This window comes from Siphateles boraxobius, unplaced genomic scaffold (genome assembly GCF_051911475.1).
Source record: "Siphateles boraxobius isolate OS27281-9 unplaced genomic scaffold, OSU_SipBor_1 2, whole genome shotgun sequence".
Taxonomy (NCBI): Eukaryota; Metazoa; Chordata; class Actinopteri; order Cypriniformes; family Leuciscidae; genus Siphateles; species Siphateles boraxobius.
In genome coordinates this window covers 16727823-16752500 of record NW_027508810.1, presented here as the reverse complement: position 1 = coordinate 16752500, position 24678 = coordinate 16727823, and the positions used below count along the sequence as shown (strand labels likewise).

General features: G+C 39.1%; 1 protein-coding gene across 6 annotated transcripts in view; it reads left to right on the top strand.

Moving 5' to 3' along the window:
* The window catches only part of gpc3 (glypican 3), a 141057-nt gene that overhangs the window by 98577 nt on the left and 17802 nt on the right, over nt 1–24678 (top strand). For all 6 annotated transcript variants that reach the window (XM_077236160.1, XM_077236161.1, XM_077236158.1 and 3 more), the window contains one exon: nt 12349–12553. In XM_077236160.1, coding sequence (XP_077092275.1) covers nt 12349–12553 — 205 coding nt within the window. The remainder of the gene's footprint in view (nt 1–12348; nt 12554–24678) is intronic.

The window sequence follows — 24678 nt, the reverse complement described above, 5'->3', positions numbered from 1 at the left end:
GAATTCATACGACCTCGTACGAATTAGTACGATTTTTGCTAAATCGTACATATTTTACGAGTTGCCCAATTCGTATGAATTTGTACGAATGACCTGCCCCTGACCCCGCCCCTTAACCTACCCATCACGTGGGTTTACACAAATCGTACAAATTCGTACGAGTGAGGTCGTACGAATTCATACGAATTAGCCACTTTTTAATCCCTCGTACAAATTCGTACGAATTGGTCGTGAGATAGTGTTGGTCAAACAGTTTACTGCAATTTGATATATTCTTCTCGTTTTCCCTATACCGGCTAATAAATCAGAAGTCTCGTGCATTCTCAAAAAAAACCTTACTTCTGTGTTGAAAAATAAGGTGGATACCTCAAACTATCCAAATCATTCACACAGAAAAGCAGTGCGTAAACACCTAAAAAACAAAGTGCAGCTTTAAAGTAGACTCAAATTTCATTTGAGAGCCATATCAGTTCGATGTATTTTTAAAAGATTTCGCTGCCTTATAGCTTCTCTGTAGTTTGCTAGTTTTTATTGCTTGCTAAAGTTAAACTACATTTTCAAAAGAGTATATTGACCAGCTAGTTTCAAAGAAGTTTGTGATTGTCTCATTTGTGTCTATTTTTATTTTCACTAAGGAATTTTACAAGAAACATCTGAGACCAAATTGATAGTTAAATGAAACCCCATGAAGTCACCTGAGCTATGAAACTGGCAACCTCTGGGCACTTTCTTACATCTCTCCTCTGCCGTTCCGTACATAGTAGGTTTTCACATTCCCTCCTTCTCCTCCATCCCCCTCTCTTTTTCATCTATCTGTTCCTCTCTCCCCTGCTGTCTAGGAGGTCAGACAGAGCACATGAGATTTCTTTTCCTTCCAATTAGTTAGCTTCTAATGAGGCTGAAGCCCCCAGACCCTCCTCCCAGCAGTCCTTTTAGCAAAGCCCCCTCATCCCGCAGGCCAGAAGTTTGGTGCCCCCCTACTGCCACCAATCTACCCCCACGCACTTCAGCCACCCCACTGGCTACAATTACCACACAGCCAGCTAACAACAACCCTTCAGCCAGCTCATCTGCGCTGAAAGAAATGGGCTTACACCTACATGGTCAGCGACAAACTTGTTTACTAACAGGACACATTTGTTATCCTGTTCTGCTGGAAAGACTTCCTATTACATGGAAATGTTACAGAGGGCACTTCCTGAGATACTGACAGACCAGAACTACAGTATTTACTCTAATAGCAAAACAAAATAAAGAAAACTGCATGTAGGGCCTATTAAGGTGGCTGAAGTGTTCACAAACACCTGTATCACCTCATTCTTTGTGCAGACAGACAGGTAATGTCGCCCCAATCCCTACGACATTGGTTGAGCCAGAAGTTGTCATGTTAGACTGCTTACAGACTATTAAGACTATTATAGTTTTGCATTTTCAGATTTCTTTTTGTTTTAATGCTGTTTTCAGATTTTTTTTAAATTTCAGTTTAATTTTAGTTAGTTTCATTAATGGTTCTGTTAATTACAGTTCAAACGTTTGGGGTCAGTACGATTTTTTTTTTAAAGAAATGAATAGTTTTATTTAGCAAGGATGCATTAAAATGATCAAAGTGACAGTTAAGACATTTATAATATTACAAAAGATTACCGTCTCAAATAAATGCTGTTCTTTTCAACTTTTTTATTAATCAAAGAATCCTGAAAAAAGAGCAGCATATCAGAATGATTTCTAAAGGATCATGTGGCTGAAAATTCAGCTTTGTGTCACAGGAATAAATTACATTTTAAAATACATTTTATGTATGTTACTAACAACAGTTAGGTTTTATTTTAGTTCTTCATTGAATTATTTATTTTAGCTTAGTTTTCCATTTTGGTCTTCGTTCTTGTTCAACCCCGGTCTCCCCTGATATGCTCTGTCCCCCCACCAGGAGCCGTGCCTCATGTCTGGGGGTCAGTGTTCCTGACAAACATGATTCGTGTTGCCTTGAGAATGCTGTAGATTGAATACTTTGAGATGTGATTGTGTGAGAGGGAGAGAAGCTTACAGGTGGAAGGGTTACGGCCGTGTTGTTTCTCAGGCTTTAGTGTAACTCAAACCTCCCTTGGGCCCCCTGTGAGATTTGGCTCTATGTGCTGTTTCTCATGACTCGTCCGTATCTCCCAGCATGAGCTGAGAGAGCAACCTCAGAGAAACGCGGAGCTCCATCAGCACCCTCGCCGGAAAACACAACAGGAGCCTCTCGGTGGGTCAGAGGTCTCACTTCCTGTTTCCTCTCCGTCCAGGGGCATCATAGGGTCTCCTCTGTCTCTCTTTCCTTTTGTTACGGGGGCCTCACAACTCAAATCAATGTCTCTGCAATGTATGCGAGAGACTGAAGAGGAAGGAGTACACAATCACACATGGCGTACTGCTCCGTGTCAGTGCTTAAGATGAGACCTGGGACGTTACTGCGAAAACACACACATTTCTAGACTGCATGTATGGATATTTTCAAGCTGCTTGTATAGATCATATTATACTTTTACATCTGTCTGCATAAATGTGAAAAAAAATGGGTCAGGTTGTGGATCAGGGTTGTTAAAATCATTTTAAAACAATAGAGAGCCTGAGGAGTTACACGATACACAAGAGGCTTTTAGATACAAGTCTGTTACAATAATGTCCATATATGGGGATGTTCAGGTAATCGACATTAGATAGGACAGAAAAAGAGAAAATCACAAACTTCTCTTGGCTAGATAACTAAAATAGTCTAAAATTAAACATGAAGACATAGTTAGCCCTAAATAATCAAATCAATATTAATAGGCTATATTATAATCAATTAGTGGTAAAAAAGATATCAATCTGACAACTTTTTACCTAGAATTATTTAGCTGACTGAATAATGATTTAAATGTCAGTTTAATTCTCACACAAACTTATTGTGTGGCCTTAGAAGACTCTAGCATAGTGAGTTATGTGGACTCATTTTATGAAACTTTTAAGCTGCTTTTGAATATTTGTTTAAAGCTTGAAAGCCTCCGTGCCTGTGTATTGTAATAGAAAAGAGCAGCCAGCACATTTTTTCAAAACATCTTCTTTTGTATTACACTAAATAAAGAAAGTCCGATTTGGAGCCAGGTGAAGATGCCAGAAGTTTTATTTGTGTGTGAATTATCCCTTTAAAATGAAAAATCCCTTTTTCAATCTTTTTGACTCCCTTTTTGGACTTTGGCCCACCATTGTTCTCAACCATATTTACAGGCCCCCATTTTGTTCCCAGTTGTTTGTGATTTACTGAATAAGGATTTTTACAAATATGTTTTACTTAATTTTTATAAGTCTGTCATAACTAGAAAATGCACATTCTTTGTACATCACACTTTTAAACTGGATACCTCATATCCAGTTTTTTTAAGACCATTGGAAACCTGGTTCTTTAAAGAAAAAAGGTTATTGAGGGGGTGAATTAAAATAAGAAACATAGATTTTTATTTTTTTTAACTTAATTTAATGCTTGTTTTGTCTTGTTTTAAATCTTTTTAAGTCAACTTGGATGTTTGCTGAGGCCCCCTAGTGGGTCCCGGCTCCCTGCTTGAGAACCACTCCTTTAAAGCACACATGGTGTTTCCATGAGAGAATGCTGAGCAGGGAATCAGATGGTGATATCAGATGCACAGACCACATGACTCTGGGAACGATTGGTGATAACATGTCAAGCCCTGGAGCAGAAGACAAGCAAAGCCTGTCCTCAGACACTAATTAGATTAAGAAACTCTTTTAGCTCCAGCATGCTCTGTCAAACAATCGCCTGCATTTACTGCAAACATGCCAACATTTACACTGATAGATAAAAGGATGGGGAATTCTCCTCTTTTTTTTTTTACTTAAATTATTTATTGGGGAATAGTGCATCTTTCTAAAGGTTAAAGCATATGTGTGTGTGTTTAATTCGTTTAATTTTGTTATACAAACAATTAAAAGCACGTAGCATAACAAAAAAGCCCAGTTGTCTGAAATTGTGTAGCTTTGCCTTTTTTTTCTTCAAATGAAAGAGATATCATTGTTCAAAGGCACACAAATCTGTAATTTGCTTACTTTATTTGATAAATGGCTTTGTTACAGCACTGGGGAAGCTACCACAGAGACTTGTTTAGATTGCAAAGGAACTGATTCAGACAAATGTGGTAAAACACTCATAAATCATCTTTGTAGAAGCCCACACCCAAGGCCACTAGAGGAGGCCTGCTCTTTGTGCTCCTGTCCCAACAGGTATTAGTTCTAGGAAATGAATCTGTCTCTTTCATCTGTCTCAGATGCACCGTGTCTTGCGTGACTGCCTCTGCTTCAGACAGGTAAGAGAGGGAACGCTGGGTGAGAGACAGAGGGAATAAATGTTCACGAAACCCCCTCTTTATCACCTCAAATTCAATAAATGTTGAGTAATGCATGAAATCTGTGCGCGCATGCGGGTTTGTATTGAAGTTTCCATGACTCACACAGTGGAAATGTACTGTTTTTAATCCCTTCTTTCTTCAAGTATGAACCAAAACAACAAAAGTGGTTGTAAGGTCTTACCATAAAAAAACCTCTTTCCGGAGAATTTGCGACTGTTTATGTGTGTGTGACCTTTGGTTGCTTTCATATGAATGCGCTCTATGTAGGGCAGAGGTCATAATGTAATCATTTTGAGAATGCAGGAAATTACAATTCAAACGAAATTACACTGAGGTTAAGCACCAGGCTTATTCGATTATTCAGATTCTTTTCTAAAGAACGATGTCCGCTGCGAGCATTTGAGAGTGTTCGTATTTCAAGCACTATTTGGTGCGTATTTGGTACACTAAGTATGTAGATTTGCTGCTCAAGAAGCATTTCTTCTTATTAGCAATGTTGAAAACAGTTGTGCTGCTTAATATTTTTAGAAACCCTGATACATTTTTGAAGGAATATTTGATGAATATAATTATAAAGTTCAAAATAACTGCATTTATTTTAAACTGATATCTTATGTAACATTAAGTCTCTTTACTGTCACTTTCGATAAATCTAATGCATCCTTGTTGAATAAAAGTATTATGTTCCTTAAAAAAATCTTACTGAACGCAGACTTCTGAGCGGTAATGTAAATGTAGCTGTTGAGTATATATAATAGGCCTATAGCAGCATGCAGAATTATGAACAGACCACAAGCTACGGCGCATGTCCAGACATGCTCGTCGTATTCCGTGCTGAGCAGGCCAGGCACAATACACGGTATGATGCAAATCAGAGGTAGAATGGAAAAAAATCTCTCCTTCGCTACATTTCATCCGGTTTCCTCGGTTTCTCTCTAGCAAACATAAACATGTAGGCTGCCGTAGAGAAATGCCGTGTCCCTGTACTGACCCCTGTTTGGGTTACACTTCAGAGCGGTGACACGCTGGATATGTTGCTGCAGTGTGAGGGCCAAACCACTGGCGTTTATCTCCGTCCCCTCTGGGGTCTTTATACCCAGGCCGCACACAACCCTCAGCTGCTCACAGCCGCCCCACAGCGTGTGTTGTGGTTACCAGAAAGAGAGACGGAGGGAAAAAGTCTTGTCCTCTCATGTTTTCTCCACAGTAGGGGGATTTTTTAATTTTTTTGGTCAGCGTTGTAGATTAATTTGCGAGACTGACTGAGGGAAGAGATCAAAAGAGAAATTAATTTAGCTACAAGCTCTGTTTTAAATCAGAAATAAGAAATGGAGTCAAGGAATATTTAAAGGTGCTTAAGAATAACTATTTGCTCAAACTAATTTTTAAGGATTTAAACAAACCCCTAACTTTAGGTTTAAACACTCACTTTATATTGATGCTACGGAAACATGTATCTCAAATCAGAGTTTTTAAAGGGGTTGCAGGGGTATGTAGGTAAAAATAAATAATTATTTATAGTATTTTTCTATTCTGATTCATATAAACTTGGCAGAAGTTATCCAATTAATCACAATTGTTTATTCTATTGACAAGACAAGTTTTATGTTTCTCTTCAGGTTTCTACATCTGACAGTACTTTAAAAATGTTTTTAAAGATACAGTGTCGGAAGAATTACAGTGTAGAAATATTTTCAATGTAGCATTTTACGCACACTTAAAATAAGCTTTCTATTTTCATACATTTTTAAATGCAATGTATAGAGGTGGACAGTAACAAAGTACATTTACTTGAGCACTGTACTTAAGTACACTTTTTGAGTATCTGTACTTTACTCGAGTATTATTTTTTTCTGGAAACTTTTTACTTTAACTTCACTACATTTGAAAAAAGAAATATCGTACTTTTTACACTACATTCTGTCGGTTCTTGAGTAGAAAGTAGTAATGTCAGTCAGGGGATAATTTTGGTCGCAGGAGTTGTATTTTGGTTGGAAATGAAAGTCGAAATGACGTCAAAACCTGACTGATGTTGGTTTCTGATGTCAACCTGTTTTTCATTTTCAGCCACAATACAACGTCTGTCCAACATTGGAGATTAGCGTCAATCTGATTTTGGATTCTGACATCAACCTGATTTTCATTTTCAATGTTGGGTTTGGTCTTCTAAATGCGAATTTTGTCATCGTTTTGGAGCACACTAGCTTATATAACAGTAAGGCTAACATATTCATACTAAAATCCCCAAAACTTTAAATAGGGCACTATTTGAGGGAACAGTCATTTGGGTGTCCGAAACTATTGTGGATGTTATTGAGTGCACTTCAATCTCACATTCAATCCCACTACTGGAACTGTGTTCTAGAAATAAATTTGATATTGACATGAGGGTAGGTAGGCAGGCATATATTCAGAGGCATAAGATACTGTAAGTATTACATACAACAATGCAACAATAATAAAACAATGCATTGACATTTACTTTTTACTTTTGATACTTAAGTACTTTTAAAAATGAGTACGGTCTTAACAACTTTTACTTGTAACAGAGTAATATTTGTCTACAATATTTGTAGTATCTGTACTTTCACTTAAGTAAGGAAGTTGTGTACTTTGTCCACCTCTGTGTATTCCTGTGATGGCAAAGCTGAATTTTCAGCCTCATTACTCCAAGCTTCAGTGTCTCATGATCCTTCAGGAAATCATTCTGATATGATGATTTGCTAAGTTTTTTCCAGAACTTTTTGAAAGATCATAAGAACATAATTTATATGTTTGAAAAATAAATCTTTTGTAACATTATAAATGTTACAAAATCCAGGGGTGTCATGCAAGCCAAAATTCTGGGGGGGCACAATCTGAGATGTTGCAATTGTTTTCTGAAGGGTGATATGGATAATATTGAGGGGTTAGGGGGTTTCTCCCCCTGAAATTTTTTAAATTCTGGCTGCTAAACATACCATTTCAATGCAGTTTGGGAGGGACAGAAATACTTTAACGGAGCTAGCAGCAACCCTCCTCTATCTGAGGACTAAGTTAAAGTATCTATTTTGTAAGTTTATTTAAAAGACAGGTTGATGAAAGAACTGTAAGCTCAAATTCAAAGCTTTTGAAGTCTACTTCATTAAAGCATGTTTACACACACACTTACTGTACACTTAGGCCTACTACACATGATTTTAAAAACAGTACCATTGCAGTTTTTATGTTATGATTTTAAATTGGCATGTGACCTAAGAACGATCTTACATTAAAGGTACATAAAGGTGTTGAGGTCTGACTTTGTGGTGCTCTGAAATTAAGTTATTTTAATATTAATATGTGATGAAGGACTTTGAAAGAAGTTTGACAACTAGTTTACGGCAGGCTAGCTATCGATAACGTTACACTGACACAACTTAAGTTAATGCTCTGAATTCGCAGCTAATATCAAATCCATAACTTTTTGATCAAGTTAAAATTTCCAGGTCAACCACAAATAATTCCACTACCTTTTAATATCATCTGATAACTAATTCAATGCCGATTTGTTGCTTTGCCCACTTACCACTTCAAGACCATCTGTAAAACATTGCCAGCCAGCTCAACGTGCGAGACGAGTGAGTTGCTTGAACATACACAGCAAAGATTCTAGAGCGCTACGCGCGTAGCGCTCTAGTTTTGATATACACAGACACCATTTTAGGAAAAATGGACTCGTTATAGGCTCTGGTAATTATGGAGCATAATAGGAATAAAGTTGTGACAAAAAAATTATCAGTGAGGAAAAATCGGAGAGGGGGCACGTGCTCCCTCACTTTGAATGGGCATGACGCCACTGACAAAATCTAAAAATACTTGTTGAATAAAAGTTTTATTTTATTGACCTCAAACCTTTAAACACTATGTACATAAAAATATATAGGCGCCTTTATATTTTCGGAAGAGAGTTAGATAAATCCCATAAACTTACATTGAAGGAGGGATACTGAGCCATACTTAGGGACCAGACTATCACACAGACTTCTATGAATCATTGTCTTGGGTCAGTAAGTAAACACAGCAACCGCATGGCAACACACTAAAACACCTTAGCAAACCCAAAGCAACACTAACCCACAAGACCATATAATCGTGCCAGCAGGTTTTCTGCATGAGATCTGCACTGGTCTAATCATTGTTTAGTCATGGTCTTATAATTTCCAGAAACCCATCTGTGAGTTTTCTCCTCTTATATGCTCCATTGCTTGTCTGCTTGATTAAACAGTAAATTGCCTTGTGGCATTACAATATTGCTCTGAGCGCTGACCCTGAGCAGAGTTCAGGCTTGGTGCGGGCTCAGGAACAGGTCTGTGGTCACTGTGTCTCTCTTGCGACTGCTCTGCTCTGAGCACTTTGCCATATGTAAGCCTTTTGTATGAGTTTGTGAGTGGAGTTTTCCTTTGCGTTCTGTGCAGTTAGGAAAAGGAGAGAGATCGCATGGCTGAACAGACACTAATTGCATTTTTTGCATTGAGCTTCACTGCATTCCATGAGCTCCATGTTCCCAAAGCCTCTGAACCGCAGAGAGAAAGAGGAGGAGTGGAGTCCTTAAATATGAAGCTTGTTCTTGATTTATCAAGCATATTTTGTTTTAGTTGTGTCCTTTGCTTCTTAAAGGCTCTCCAGTATTCACTGCAGTAGCATAACTGCAGCTTCAGGCTCGCATTGTGTCTTCACACAGAAAATAAAGGGATATCTGCGTTAATATACTATTTCTTTTAATAACTGCAATAAATTGTAAAATGGTTATCAGGAGTTGGCCAATAGGAGTTATTAGTGGGAATGCGGAACCATGACACACTTTTTGGTATTGCTTTGGTATTATTTGGTGATGCATGAATAAAACTGGTTTCTGAAGGATCATGTGTGAAGAAATTCAGCTTTGACATCAGAGGAATAAATAAAATTTCTAAATATAATAAGAGAAAACCGTTGTTTTAAATTGTAATATTATTTCACAATATTACAGTTTTTACTGTATTTTTGATCAAATAAATGCAGCCCTAGTGATCATAAGAGACTTTCAAAAACATTACAAAATCTTACCAAACCTATGATTTCCATTACATGAGAATAGATGTTAAAACTTCATGCTGATTTGTACTCGGCTTTCGCCAAGATAAGCACCAACTAAGACGTAGCTTTACAGTAACCTATGCCTAAACTTTTGGAAGGTAGACCATCGCCTGACGCTCAGTGTTGATTCCCCAACCTGTCAGACCCCAGCTGCACCTGCGATTATTACAAACTTGATCTTAATAAATCTAACTTACATATGGAGGGGGGCCACATTTACCATGGAATGAGCCCATTGCTCAGAGCATAGACTACATACTGCTTAAATTGTCTGACTGAATAGACTGTTAGACTCTGCATCTGTCACTGTGCGACAGATGTCTTTTTTCAAAATATGGGCGAGTAATTCACTCCATTATTTTATATTGCATCATAAAAGCATATATTACAAAACTGAGTTGTTAAATAGGTTTACAGTGCATTTTCATGGTTTTCTGCTGAGTTCAGCACGCCATGTGTGACAAAAATAGACTCGCCAACGAAATACTGGTTGCACCTACTCTTCTGTTGTGTCCAGTGTGTACAATGTGAATTTTGTTTACCTGTTAACATGGCAGGCAAAATAAATGCATGCTGCATTGGATAAGTTCCCCCATTTTCCTTCACTGTGACAATGACACGGTCTAGAAATGTACTTTAACCTGCAGCCAAACCAAAGCATCCTGTTCTACCTCAGCTGTCCACTGCACATGTGTGTGTGTGTGTGTGAGGGGGCAAGTGGTTGTGCTCCATCCATTTGGCCTTCTCTCCATATACCCAGTGCCAAACAGTTGTCCGTAAGCTTTTTTCTTTTATTTTCTCCTTCTACCTTTTTTAGAGTTTGTTTTAAAATACCCTTGACCGCGTCTCTCTCTCTCTCTCTCTCTCTCTCTCTCTCTCTCTCTCTCTCTCTCTCTCTCTCTCTCTCTCTCTCTCTCTCTCTCTCTCTCTCTTTACGACTGTTTGCTTTCAGAGTTTAAATGGTTTGTGGGGACGGCCCGTCTCACTTCGTTACTGGGCAACGGTCTTCAGGAAGGAATTCAGAGCCCTCAGTAAATGTGCTTAGGGCTTAAACTCATGCAGCTCTCCAAAAACATGCTGTTGAAACAAGAGTGCATTAAAGGCCCATTCCTCGCTGTAATGCTGCTCAGGGAAAACAGGCGTGTTTGTTGTTCTTTAAATTTTATGAACAGCAGAAGTCGTTGATGGGAGTGTGGTTTCACTAGGTGGCGCTATTCATTTTCACACCGTTATCAGGCATCTTTTGTCCGTTTTATGCTTTTTGGTGTCATTGCCAGTGGGCAAACTGCATAAATGAATCAGTTTCTCTGTCAGTGCTATAACCAACCCTGCGGACTCGTTCAAACAGAGGCGGTCTATGCCTCCCGTGTTCGGGCCTGAATGGAGGCCTGTGTGGATTTCTGGTGGAACATGTTGTATGACTTTCCCGGCTGACCTCCTGAGAATATGCTGACTTTAAATTACAGATGGAGAGGTTTGTATGTTTAGTAAGGCCTGTTTACCCTCTGAGGGGTATAATATAATAATTATCAAGTTTTATTCTGAGAGAGAGTGTGAGATTTGTGTGCTGGTCAGAAGCTGCTGTCCTCTGATTTGTTTCGGAGGGAATCCATTCATAGCCGGACCCATCTGATCTCAATTTTCTCCTGTAGACAAAAACAGCAATGAAAAAAAGCAACAACAACAAGCACATGCTTGTGTCCGCACATCGGAAGGAAATCAATAAAAGACGGAGACAGAGTAGAAAGATTAAAGGAAAAGCAGAAGACGGAGGGGGGCGATGGAATTTTCAGCAATTATAGTTTGGCAAAACACAACAGCGGTCGATGCAAGAATCAACTCTTTTATCGTTTATCGTTTTATGCCTGACTCTATTTGAGTTCTGTACTTTTTAAAAAGAAAGACAAGAAATAGTCTTTTGGAAATAAACTGCTTGATTTCACTTTATCAAGCTCAAAAATCAATTCTTAATGTGAAGTTTTACACATACCATTTATAAATACATACTATATGAAGCAATTTATGAAATTACATTTTTTTTCAGGAAGCAGCTGACCTGATTAACCCATAATAAAATCAAAAGAAGATGGTAATAGATGCATATTTTTCAACATCAAGTGAAAGTGTTTAATTTAGGTTCCATAATTGGTCTGAATCTGATTTTGTTTTTGTTTTGTTTTTCATTTATAAGCAACTTTTCACTTTATCAAATAGTCCTGCAGAGTGACAAAAAATTTTTAATAGTATATATTCCTTGTAGTTTTTCCAAATAATGTAAAGTCATATCAGATTGATTATATTGCATAATAATTATAAAATAAATCACAAAATGCTATTTAAAATAGTTGTTGTTGAAGTGACACCTTAGGACACGCTATATAACCAGAATCGTCACATAGACCACAAAAAATCTAAACCAAATTTGTTGGTCCATTGTTCTGTTATTGCTCTTTTGTCTTTTGCCTTGTACCGTAATCTCTCAGATTTTACTTCAACTGTATCCAGTAAATAACTAGTTTCCCTCCAGATGTTGGCCATTTTACTTAGTGTGCTGAAATGAAATATTTGGCCAGGACTTTGTTTGGCAGATTTCATCTACAGTGTGATTGTGATCTGAGCACAAATCCATAAACCTAATCTCATACTGATATATGATAGATGTTCTAGAGCAGAGATTCCCAAACTTTTTTTCTCTTCAACCCAAGCTATTCACTTGAAGTACCTTTTGATTTAGTTAATATTGCAATAATTTTACATATTTTCATGTTGAAGGTTCTCTGATTCGGTTTATAGCATAATATGTTCAGCATACTTCTGTAGTCATCAAGGTGTAATGTTTTATTCTCAATGCTAGTGGTCTTTTTATCTGTAGCTTTTACGGATGGTGACGTTGCCTGAGAAGCGATGGAGGGCTCGACCAGGAGGGAGCAATGCGAGAAGAGACCCAGCCAGACAAGGCCAGGCAGACGAGGATGAGGAGGGTCTAGAAAGCGGGGACTGCGATGATGAAGATGAGTGTACTGGTGTTTCAGGACTCGGGCCACCCCCGAGACGCAAACGCCTACGCATCTTTGCAGGTTAGTGATATAGCACTTACTCAAACTAAATGCCATGAGTTTTTAAACTGTGCTACTGTAAATTATATTTGCTAATATTTGTTAAAGTTGACAGGGCTCAACACTAAGTATTATTTCTTCTGACCCAGTTGGGGTAATGGTTCAACATTTTAACTTGCCCTGGCAAACTTTTCACTGGTCTCTCCCTAAAAAATAAAATAAAAAAGTTACTGTTTTTGACTCATTTAATCACGTATTCTATTAAATAAGTTTATGAACCCAACATTTTAGATACTAGGGTTATTTCACAATTCTTGATACCACAGCTAAAACTACTAGCCTACAATCAAATGTTAAATAACACATAGGCCCCTGTTTTAACGATCTGAAACGCAAGTGAAAAAGCGCAAAGCGCCAGTAACTTTGTGGGCGGATCCCGGCGCTGTTGCTATTTTCCCGGCGGGATAAATGCCTCTTGCGCCTGGCGCAAATCTAAAAGTGGTTGGTCTGAAGTAGCTTCATTATTCATAGGTGTGGTTTGGGCGTAACGGGAAACAAACCAATAAGAGCATCATATCACATTCCCTTTAAGAGCATGATGAACGAGGTGCGCTTGTTCCATAGCGCAATACTATTATAACGGAGCATTTACCAGGCGCGCTTCAGAATCGGTTCACAGCCGAGGAGATCGATGTTCTCGTCAGGGACGTAAAAGAAAGAGAAGTGACATTGGAGATGGGACAAACCCACCCAAATTAGCTTTGGTTAAACATGCATATAATAATTTGGGTAAATGTGTAAGCTTTATGCCTATTTGTCCCATCGTCATGGACACAACAATGATTTCCCTCGTGTTTTAATATTTTTCTTTATAATAATGTATTATTTGCAAAAAGTAAAAGGCATCTGTGTAGATGAGAGAATCATCTACAGTGTATGCGCGTTGTTCACACTTTTTATTATGGCCAAGCATGCGCGCTTAAAATAGCATCTGAATGTGCGCGCAACGCGCCACTGACTTTAGACTAGTTTTTTTCTGGTCAGTGGCGCAATTGTTTTATAGAACAGCAAAATAGCATGAGGGAAAGTTTGCGCCGGAACACGCCTCCTCTTTGCGCTGAACCGCCCCGGGGAGCGCAAGTGTATTTCTTAGTTAACCGACGTCTGTCTGTGGAGGGAAAAGACCGCTTTGCGCAGGTGCAAAATAGGAATGATACATGCGTCAGTGTACAAAGTCATTTGCGCCGGGTGCAAGATAGGGCCTATAATCTTCACTGTATAAATTAAATATAGCTTTATCCTTATTAAAGTTACAAAAGTTAATCAGTCAAGTGTAGTGAGATTTTTTTTGTCCTTTGTTCTTTAATAAACATTAAAAACACAGACAGGAACAGGTTTATTAGGCTGTTGTCACTTTAAGACAGGGGTGTTCAATCCTGCTCCTGGAGAGCCACTGTCCTGCAATGTTTAGCTCCAACCCCGATTAAACACACCTGAACCAGCCAGTCAAAGTCTTACCAGGCGTACTAGAAACCTCCCGGCAGGTGTGTTGAGGCCAGTTAGGAGCTAAACTCTACAGGACAGGGGCCCTCCAGGACCACCAATGGTTTAAGACATAATGCACAGATTCAGTATTCTTTTACTCATGCGTTTTCTTCTCAACTGTTTAGGTTGACTTAAGACATAACTGACTATGTTTACTTGAATACTCTCCAAGACAGGCATTTTGACAAATTTCTGTGTGTATTGGTCCATTCAAGCACAACAAGAAGACACGAAAGAGAACTCAGTTTGGTATTTGCTCGTTGTGTAAGAGGCGGCTTCCTGTGCAAGCATTTTCTGTGTGTGTGCACACAAAACTGTTTCAGACATTTGAATGTTTAAATTGGCAAGACTTAAAAACACATGCTAATGATAAACTTTCGTGACAATGCAGTACTTGCCCGATTGGGAAAGTGACAGTTCCGTCAACATCCATCATCCTTTACACTGGCACTGGACCATCAGGCAGTCCTTGTTGTCGAGCCCTGGTTGCCTCAACTTCACAGGTTACAGGTTGTCTGTTATCAATGACCCCGTGACCCTATCATTGTCCAAGGGAACAAACAGAGTACATGGGAGATGTTCCCTTTGATGCAAAACAAAGCACAAAAGAACCAACAAACCATGTTAGTGCAAAGAAACTAAACAGAGGCAAAGAATAACAGTAGAGGGGCAGGAACAAGGAGTTTGATACTGACTGACAAAGCCGGACCAGCTGAGCAAACACAACAGTGGGAGTTGTCGTCCTGGTCGTGTTGTTGTGGCAGAGATTTGGGCGCTCTGGGTAGCGCCGCCAGGGGCCCAGGGCTTGACTGAGAATCCCACATATAAAGCACATGTGGAAGGTAAGGATAACACATATCAGCACTCAGATTCACACAGAGGAAGCGAACCGGTGATAAAACTTCCAGCATCGAGCGCTGAGTTTGAATGCTCTCTTGAACTGTGATCTGGTGGTGTTTGTGTACACGTCCTCCCTCCCTCTCACAGACGATTTACTGCTTTAATTATTAAGAATGAAGAGAATGCGTTTTGGGCGCTGGGATGAACAGTTGGCCATATATCTTTCCAGTCTTGGAATTTTATATCCCTCTCCTTTCTCCAGTGCTCTCTCATTCGCTGTTTGTTTGTGTGTGTGTGTGTGTTTTTCAATGTGGGTAAATCTTTCGTACTTATACGAAATTCCCAATTGTGTGGATTCCTGTTTAATTCACTGGATTACCAGCAAATATTTGCGAAAAAATGTAAATCACATTCACACAGAATGCTTTGATTTCCACTGTAAACATAGGGGGAATTCTTGCTGCTTTTTCACCATCTTGCGCATGAGTGCCGCATTTTTTCATTAAAATTTTGACATGCATCACAACATTTCATGTTTAAATGTCTCAGGAGATAGTAAGGTATAGTAAGGCTGATTATTTAAAAAAAAAAATAAGTACAGCTAAATTCTGCTTCTCTGCTTATCAGTTTTTCTATTCCGCTATTGTTCATAATTGTACATTTCATTGTGCCTATAGTTTGATGTTTTTTGTGCAATATTTGACCAATATACTTGCTCAAGTGTTGTATAAATATGTCTGTTTGTTTTAGTATAGACCATTAGGCCTCTGATGAAACAGGTACATAGATAACAGCAGATAGGCAGAAAGCTGATGACCCAGTAAAACATGGTTCAGCCCTGCTGTCTTTTCATCCCATTTTGGTCGTTTAGGTCAGGAAGTCAGAATGCCAAAGGTTAGGCAGGTTCACTAATGGAAGTCCTGTCTGTGCCTGGTGCGCTGAGATGGACGACGTAGATCTGGTTTCTCAAAGCACTGCGGAAGAGACACAACTTCGGCGCTGGGCAGGGGTCTGGGGAACGTGATGGGTAGAACAACAACTAGGTGCAGACAGGCCGCAGCTTGGGCCCAGACCCCCCGTAAATCCAAGCTGTCAGCTGGCCAGTAATTTTGAGGATGTTCTGAGTGATCCGGATTGATTGATAAATCGTCATCTGGGGTAGAAATTCCAGGGCTCTTTACCCCCCAGGACTGCCCCCAACCCCCATTCCGACCCATACATTCCAGGCCAGCAGAGCTATTCCAGGACACGGGCTGTGTGTGTCATGTGCACACACCCCGAGATACACATAGCCAGCGCTGAGGTCTTGTCATCTGCCTCACCACACTCACTTTAATGTCAGCCGCCCCATTTAGACAAAATAATGTGGCCAACGGAGCAGTCTAGCGCTAATCAAAACGTGCTGTTGTCTCATATTAAATTATGCTTTATGGAAAAGTGTTTGTACTTTAGTTGTTTAAAGTTACTTAAGTTGTTTAAACAGAAATATTGATGTCAAATATTGATAATATTACTTAGTCCTGTGTCAAATGTACTTTTTAGTTTGTATCATATTTTGTCAACCATGTCCTGTTTTTGTTTAGTCAACCAACCCCTGGTTTCACAGGCAAGGCTTAAGCTAGTTCCAGACTAAAAAGCTAGTTTGAGTTGTTTTAAATGAAAGCAACTTGCACTGATATATCTTAAAATATGCCAGTGCCATTGTTTTGTCAAATACACACCAGTAATGCTTTTTTCTAATGCACGTTTATGAAAGCTACATAAATGTCCTAATTCAACCAAGGCCTAATCCTGGCTTAATCTAAACCTATTTTAGTCTAGTTTTAGTCAACACATTTTCGTCATGCTGCATAATGGTTAAACAGAGCCATTCGGAGAAAGATAAAATGCACTTATTGAATTATTTAAACTGTAACGGAGTCACCAGATCAGCACGCTCTGCCCACTCGTTCACTCTCCCCACAGTTCTGATTCCCTGCACCTGCACATCATCATCAGCGCACACTATATAGACTCTCTTCTCCTTCACTCCCTTGTCTGGTCTCGTCCCTGCGAACGCATACAGACTCTATCCTGATACCCACCTGTACTTAGCCGATTCAAAGATTCCTTACCCCAGCTCCGTCTTCTGTCATCCATCTTCAGCCACCTGTCATCCGCCTACAGCCTGCTGCTCTCTTTCCGTTCATCTAAAAGTGACAGACCCATATTGTCATCCAGCAAAGTCCTTCATCCATTCTGTCTCTCTGCCACAAGCTCATCTGTCTGCATAACTGTTCGGATCCGTGCCACTACTCAATAAAACTGTTTACGTATCACTTGTCTGCTTCCCTCCCTCTGTATCGTGACATAAACGCAAAGCCAGGGGGAAAAAACGCAATTCACAAGCGCGTATTGAACTGTGGATGTCGAACAGTTCAATACTATATTGAGAATTGTGGCATCCCAAGTCTGCATTATGTCTAAATAATGACAAAAATAAAGAGGTTTTGGTAAAGTTTTTATTTTTAAATGTACATTTAAGTCTCGTCTTTTTTCGTCAACGATATTGCATGTTAATATAGTCACAGACATTGTTAAATTACCGTATTGTTGTCTCATCATCGTCTTGCCTTACCTGTGAAAAAAGCTTGTAAACATTTTTCGCCATAGTTTTTGTTAACGAAATTACCACTCGTTTCAAGTGTGATATATACAGTATATTTTATGCAACAGTTATTAAGGACATTATTAAGGAATAACTGGACAGTTATGTACCAACATAAATGGTAAAAAATATATATATATAAATTGAAACCTCCCATGGTACAATTTGTTAACATGAGGTCATGCAGTTTGTATCATAAACTAACAATAAACAGTATTAGTTCATTTCTACCTACATATTAGTACATTTTTAACCTTTTTAAGCTGTATAAATTTACATGAATGTACTATGAACAAACATGGATTAACAATGAACAACATAAAAACAGAATATTTATAAATTAACATTAACCTAGGTTCAAAAATTTGTGAATTATTACAAACATATTGTCATTAAAAATTAATGTAAATAATTATACTATTCTAAATACAATTTATAACTGATATACATAAAATAATTATAAATTATTGGTATTATATAGAATTATTAATATATTATTAATAATAATTATACAAAAGCTTTAAAAAATGGAACCTTATTGTAAAGTGTTAATGTTCAAAGAAATATCAGTATTCTTGAAATGGTGCTTGGCCAATCAAATAACAGGAATGGATTTCATTTTTAATTGACAAAATTGTATTAGATGAGTGGAATTGAAAACTGTTGTGTGTAGTGGTGAGTGTGTGAAAGATAAACCAGACATAGACCTGCTCTCTCAGTCACATCGCTTTTAGCTGGGACAGCACGCCTGCATTAAGCCAAACCATAAACTTCCGCCCCATAAAAAGCTTCCGCCCCATTTTATCACACTTTCTCATCTTTTTCAACATCGAGACCCTGAACGATCACCCCCTTTTGTTTTTCCACGTAGTTTAAAACAAAATGTCTCATTCAACCCATCTGTTGCAAGTGCTTTGCGTACATTTCCCACCCTCTCTGCGCTCCTTGGTTCCCTTCTCATTTTATCAAGGAGGAACCCGGGAGGAGTTGATGAATGTAGCTATCACAGAAAGGCCAAACCCCTGGAGTCGGTCGGTTTTCGAGAGGACCGGTCGAAGTGCGCTGGGCTCCGCAGCCTTGACCACTCCACCGCACAGCATGGGTCCTGTCAAAAGAGCTCTTGTTATTTTCCAGTGCTCAGCAGACGTTTGGTAACTGTAAGTGCTGAGGAGCATTTTTTCTTTGAAGCTCTTTGGCCCTTTATCAGCAGGCGAGGGTTAGCAAAATACAATGTGGAAATATGCCTGTAATGTGAAACATGCAGCTCGCTGTGAGAGCCTGGGCAGGGCCCGAGTCTCAGGTCTGCTACAGATTTACTTAAGATATGGAGAGAGTAAGAGGGATGGAGAGGAGAGGAAATTTTGTGATGGATGGTGTGAATTTGTGAGACGAAAACGACAGGCACGAGCATTCAAACACAAGCACACGGAGCATACGCTACTCTTGCCGCATAAATAGTTTAATCCTTCTTCTGATCTTGAGGCTGGAATGCTAACAGGCTCCATGTGTCACCTCTGACCTCTAGCACCTGATAGGTGAGGAGCAAAGCACACGTTTTCCATTACGGAACATTACAGCACAGGCATTCAGCAGCCGCTCTGTGCCACAGCCGTAAACAAGCTGCAAATGAGGCCTGCCGTGTGTGTGTGTGTGTGTGTGTGTGTGTGTGCGTGTGTGTGTGTGTGTGTGTGCGTGTGTGTGTGTGTGTGTGTGTGTGTGTGTGTGTTTGTGTTTATGTGAGGAAGTATACATTTATATGAGTGTGAGTGGGTGTGTGGGTTTAATTAGCTCTGCTTTTGAGGAGAAATCTGTCCCTCCCACAAAAACCTCCCTTTGGGGACATTTTAGAACATAGTTGGTGAAAAATAGATAAACATAAATAAACAAATGTTTTTTGGTAGCACTTTACAGTGAGTTTCAATTTGTTTATCTTAGTTAGGCTTTCATGAACTAATAATGAAAAACTTTTAAAGCATTCAATAATCTTGGTTAATATTAATTTATAAATATACTGTTGTTCAGTTTTAATAAATGTTTATTACTAATAAATTAATGTTAATTTATACAACTTTATGCAACAACATATGTTACACAGCAATGTTAAATGTTATTTTGGTAAGGCTTTACAACGAGATTCCAATTTTGTTTACATTAGTTAACTACAATAGTTAAAGGTGCTCTAAGCGATGTCACGCATTTTGTAGGCCAAACCATTTTTTGTCACATACAGCAAACATCTCCTCACTTTCCGCTAGCTGCCTGTCCCCTGAACTCACTGTAAATAACACGGTCTCTGCAGACACCCCACCAAAAACGGCAACAAAAACAAACTGGGCTAACCCGCACCACGAAACATAACAAACTGTTCCAGCCAATAACCGACAAGAAGGGTTTGGGGGTGGGGTTTGGGGGTGGGGTTTGGGGGGTTAGCGTGCGGATGAGGAGGAGGGAGGGTCTAGCTAGCCTCCGTTTTGTTTGACAATACTTTAAACGTCAACAAGAAGTGACGTCACCCAACATCGCTTAGAGCACCTTTAACATGAATGTCCGAACCCTGACACTGAACTGAAACCGAACTGCAGCGAAGTGAGAGAACCCTGACAATTTACAAATAGAATATTAAAATCAAAAGTTTTATCTGTTTGTATTGTTTAATGGACCTGAGCTAAAATTAACTAACAATGAACAGTTGTGTTTTTAACTAACGTTTATGAAGATTAATAAATACTGCAATAAATTATTGCATTAACTAACATGAACTAATGGGACCTTATTGTAAAGTATTACCGTTATTTTTATGTTAACTGTTGCATTAACAAAGTGAACCGAACAGTGTAACAAAAAACAGTCATTAGATTTAATTTAAATTATTAAAATTGTTATTTTACTTTACTAAATTATAACATTAAATTACTATATCTTTTGCATTCTTTTTTTTTCGGGGGGGGGGGGGGGGTATAGTTGATTGTGGGTTTGAGTTAGTCTGCAATATTTATGTTTATGTTCTTTATGTAAGAACATCATAAGTATGTTACATCCTCATTTAGATAAGTGAACAGTGTGAATGTGTGTGTGTTCTTGTTGTATGTGAGTTTGTGTGCAGGTATGAGAATGCGTGTCCATGTTTGTATATGTAAGGGCATATTCTGTGGTGTTCTGACTGCAGATGTTTGGCTGCAGTGGCCCGGGTGCTTGGAGCTATAGACAACACAGATGTCGGCTCAGTGTAATGTGGAAATCAACCTGAAACACACCTGGAAATGAATAGGGCAAAATATTCAGGAAATGAGCAAGAGTAAAGTCATTTCTCAGTTATCTTTAGCTTCCTTAATAAATGGTGAATGTCAACCCTGAAAGACCAAAACCCAGACAATAACACTGAGAATGTGTCTTAAATTTACATAGTAAATACTTAGTAATAAATTATGGTCACATGAATTTTGCTATTAATTTACTGAAATTATATGTTTGAAGTCTTTGTTCAGCCCTGTTCTTTAGAGATTATGCTGAGTAATTTAATTGAATGGAGTGAAAAAGCAGTTATTTACATGACCGTTAAATTTATTTTTTGAAAGAAGTCTCTTATGCTTATCAGGTCTGCATTTATTTGATAAAACTGTAATAATAATAAAAAAACAGTAATATTATGAAATATTATTAGTATATAAAACGGTTTTCTATTTAATTATATTAAAGTTTAATTTATATGTAATTAATAAGCATCATTACTCCAGTCTTCAGTGTCACATGATCCTTCTGAAATCATTGTAATATGCTGATTTGCTTCTCAAGAAATATTTCTTATTATTATCAATGTTGAAAATGCTGCTTTATATTTTTGTGAAAACCGTGATGCATTTTTCTAGCCGGGTCCCACCAGACTCTCGCACATTTCATTTGTACATATGCTGCGTCCCAATTCGCCTACTTATACTACGCCCTAAAAGTATGTACTCTTTTTGTGAAGAAAAAGTACATACTTTTGAGTGTGTAGCAAAAGAGTAGGCAAGCTTTGGGACATACTACTTCGTCATCTTTAACGGACAGCTCTGTCGCGTGCATCACAGTAAACTGCCCTGTCAATCATCTCGTCAAAGTTAAAATCCTCCATTCAATCTAATATGATTTCTTACCGTTTAGGAGAGAAATGTAGTAGCTCGTTCATCTGCCAGTCGTGGGTCTTTCATGTGGAGACTCTCACTCTCCTCATGTGTTTGCAATTTGAATGTAATGATGCATTTAAAATTTAATGGCTAAACGTATCTTTATAAAAGTTCACAATGCTGCTGCAGATGCAATATAACGTAGCCAACATTGAATAAATAAATTTTCGTCAGGTTCGATACTGATAATTAATCACTTAAACCCCTTTATCTAAACCTCTCTACACAACCGCCGGACTCGCGCGTCCTCCATGTCTGTAGTTTTTTTTAAAACTTTTCACTCGTGTTTGTAGCATAGACAGTAAAAGAAATGGACACAGCGACCCCATTGATTTCAACGGAGAAGACTGAAGCCCGATTATTACACTTCCTGTCTGATGGCTGAGCATACTGCGCAGGCTCAAACTGAGCGTGACGACAGTCTGACAGTTGTACATCTTCTAGTAGCTGTGGCAAAACAAATCTGAATCACCTAATTCCTCAAAAACGTTGTTGAAATATTTTGTCCCGCTGTTTTTATGGACTCTCTATCTATGGGCTTCTCCTTGACTTTATGACTCTATGTCCCCCCGATTGCCTCATAGACAGTAAAAGATTGTCTGCGAGCTTCTCCTCCTGTCTATACGGTAATGTCTCTATTGTGCGACATAAAGTCGTGTGGTTATGACGCAATTGTTAGCCTGTTTTTAACAAAAGCGGCTTCTACGGGACCATAGCGTAAGATACAAAGTAATGGAGCCTTTTATACATTGTCGTGTTTATTTAGAAATAAATAATGGACAAATTAAGTCTTTGGACGCCTCAGATGTAAAGTTATTCGCTGTCAAAGTGATGCCAAAATGAATGGGAGTCAATGGAATGCTAACAGCAGGTGATAGTCAGCTACGCCCCTTGGTTTGTAGTTCTAACCGAATCCTCGTCCAACGCGCAATGGTTTGTGGGCAATATCAGCCGTTAGAGTGTGTATCGATCTGCACTTCGGATTCTGACCGGATATAGTAGACCATCCGGGTCTCTTTAGAACACTCATTTAAACATACTACGATTTGGGACGTACTAGTTCTATTAATTTCGAATACTATTTAGGACGGATAGTATGCGAATTGGGACGCAGCAATAGAGTCTGGCACCGCTCCATTGACAAGCGTTAACTTCCTTGTAGCCGAGTACTCTATTGAAGTCTAAAACTATTGGATCTGCACAGAGTCACTCTGGATCAGCCATAACCAATCGCTAACGTCTGGTCGTGACGTATGCCTAGCGTTCGCCTTAGCCAACTCATTCACCACTAACTTAGCGAGCTAGCCTAGAAATCTAGACGCACCCTAGCGGCACCAAAAATTATTTTGCAGAAAGGGTGGTCTAGCAACTCTCCATAGACTTTTGAGCTGGAAAAACCAAACTCTGGTCAGGCCAATCACATCGTGTATAGAGTTGGTGGGCGGGCTTAACATAATGACGAAAGAGTAGTGACGGTTCCGCGCATAGTTCCGCGTGATTTCCCTGCTACTTGAAAACAAAGAAGATGCTGCTGGCGAACAGCGGTCTTTCGAATCGGCTTTGGCCGCGACTCTGGATGACTTGGAGTTAAGAGAACGTCACTTAAGTCATTCTTAAAAAAGGAAGATGTGTTCGGAGTTTTGACGACCGGATACGGCAAAAGTTTAATATATCAACTAGCTCCGCTGGTGGAAAAACGCATGGGACTCACTCAGCCACAGCCGTTCGTTGCTCTGGTTGGTTGTAGCGCTGTCCTATTGCGTGCAGAGGGAATTTGAAAGACAACCGTTTATCCCGCCCCTTGGATTGAGGTATGCCAATTGTGAGTTCCCAGACCTAACATCTTGATAGGTCTGCCTTGCCAGGCCAGGAGCGAGCTGGAAAATCAAACTTTTCCCGAACTCCGTGGGGAGGAGGGCCACAACATCATGGCCACCAACAAAATAGTAGTGGGAAGTTCGGATCATTTTACTGACTTGGATCTTTGAGTCTCGTTCAGCAAAATGAACGAATCTTTTTTCGAGTCATTTCGTTCATTTCAGCATAACGTTAGTTGTCAACTCGTCAGTGTCTGACTCTGATCTGTCTGCTGGGCAGACCGTGCCATGTGTGATACAGCAGGGCCGGAAAGAGAAATTATTATGATCTTTCGAGTCTCGAGTTCGGACGGGTCCGAGTCTTTCGTTCTTCCTGTCAGTCCCATATAGGCTATGCTGTCAGTACCGGAAAGAGAAATGATTAGTTCATCTGGTTCGGGTTTGGACGGGTCCGAGTCTTTCGTTCTTCCTGTCAGTCCCATATAGGCTATGCTGTCAGTACCGGAAAGAGAAATGATTAGTTCATCTGGTTCGGGTTTGGACGGGTCCGAGTCTTTCGTTCTTCCTGTCAGTCCCATATAGGCTATGCTGTCAGTACCGGAAAGAGAAATGATTAGTTCATCTGTTTCGGGTTTGGACGGGTCCGATTCTTTCATTCTTCCTGTCAGTCCCATATAGGCTATGCTGTAAGTACCGGAAAGAAAAATGATTAGTTCATTTTCTTCGAGTCTCGAGTTCGGGTTTTAAATCCTTCGTTCTTTTGTCACGTGACCGCTGGTATCTCGCATCAAATACAACATTAGATTCGTGTTATTGACTGCGTCTGAATGTATATTGTTTTATATTTAGGAATTAAAATACAAAATATGTGCAATAAACATTATCTGAAAAAATAAAGTTCTATCTTATTAGCCTATTGTCCCTGTCCGTCTCTTTTCTAAATGTTTATTGTGCATCTGTGGTGTGTTTTATAATATATTATACATTAATTAACTACTATTATATTATACATTAACTACGTGCTTGTTTGTAAAAAGGTTGTGAATTAGTAGGCTATTCAATACGGTGACAAGTCACGTGACAAAAGAACGAAGGACTCAAACCCGAAGACTCGAAAAAAATGAACTAATCATT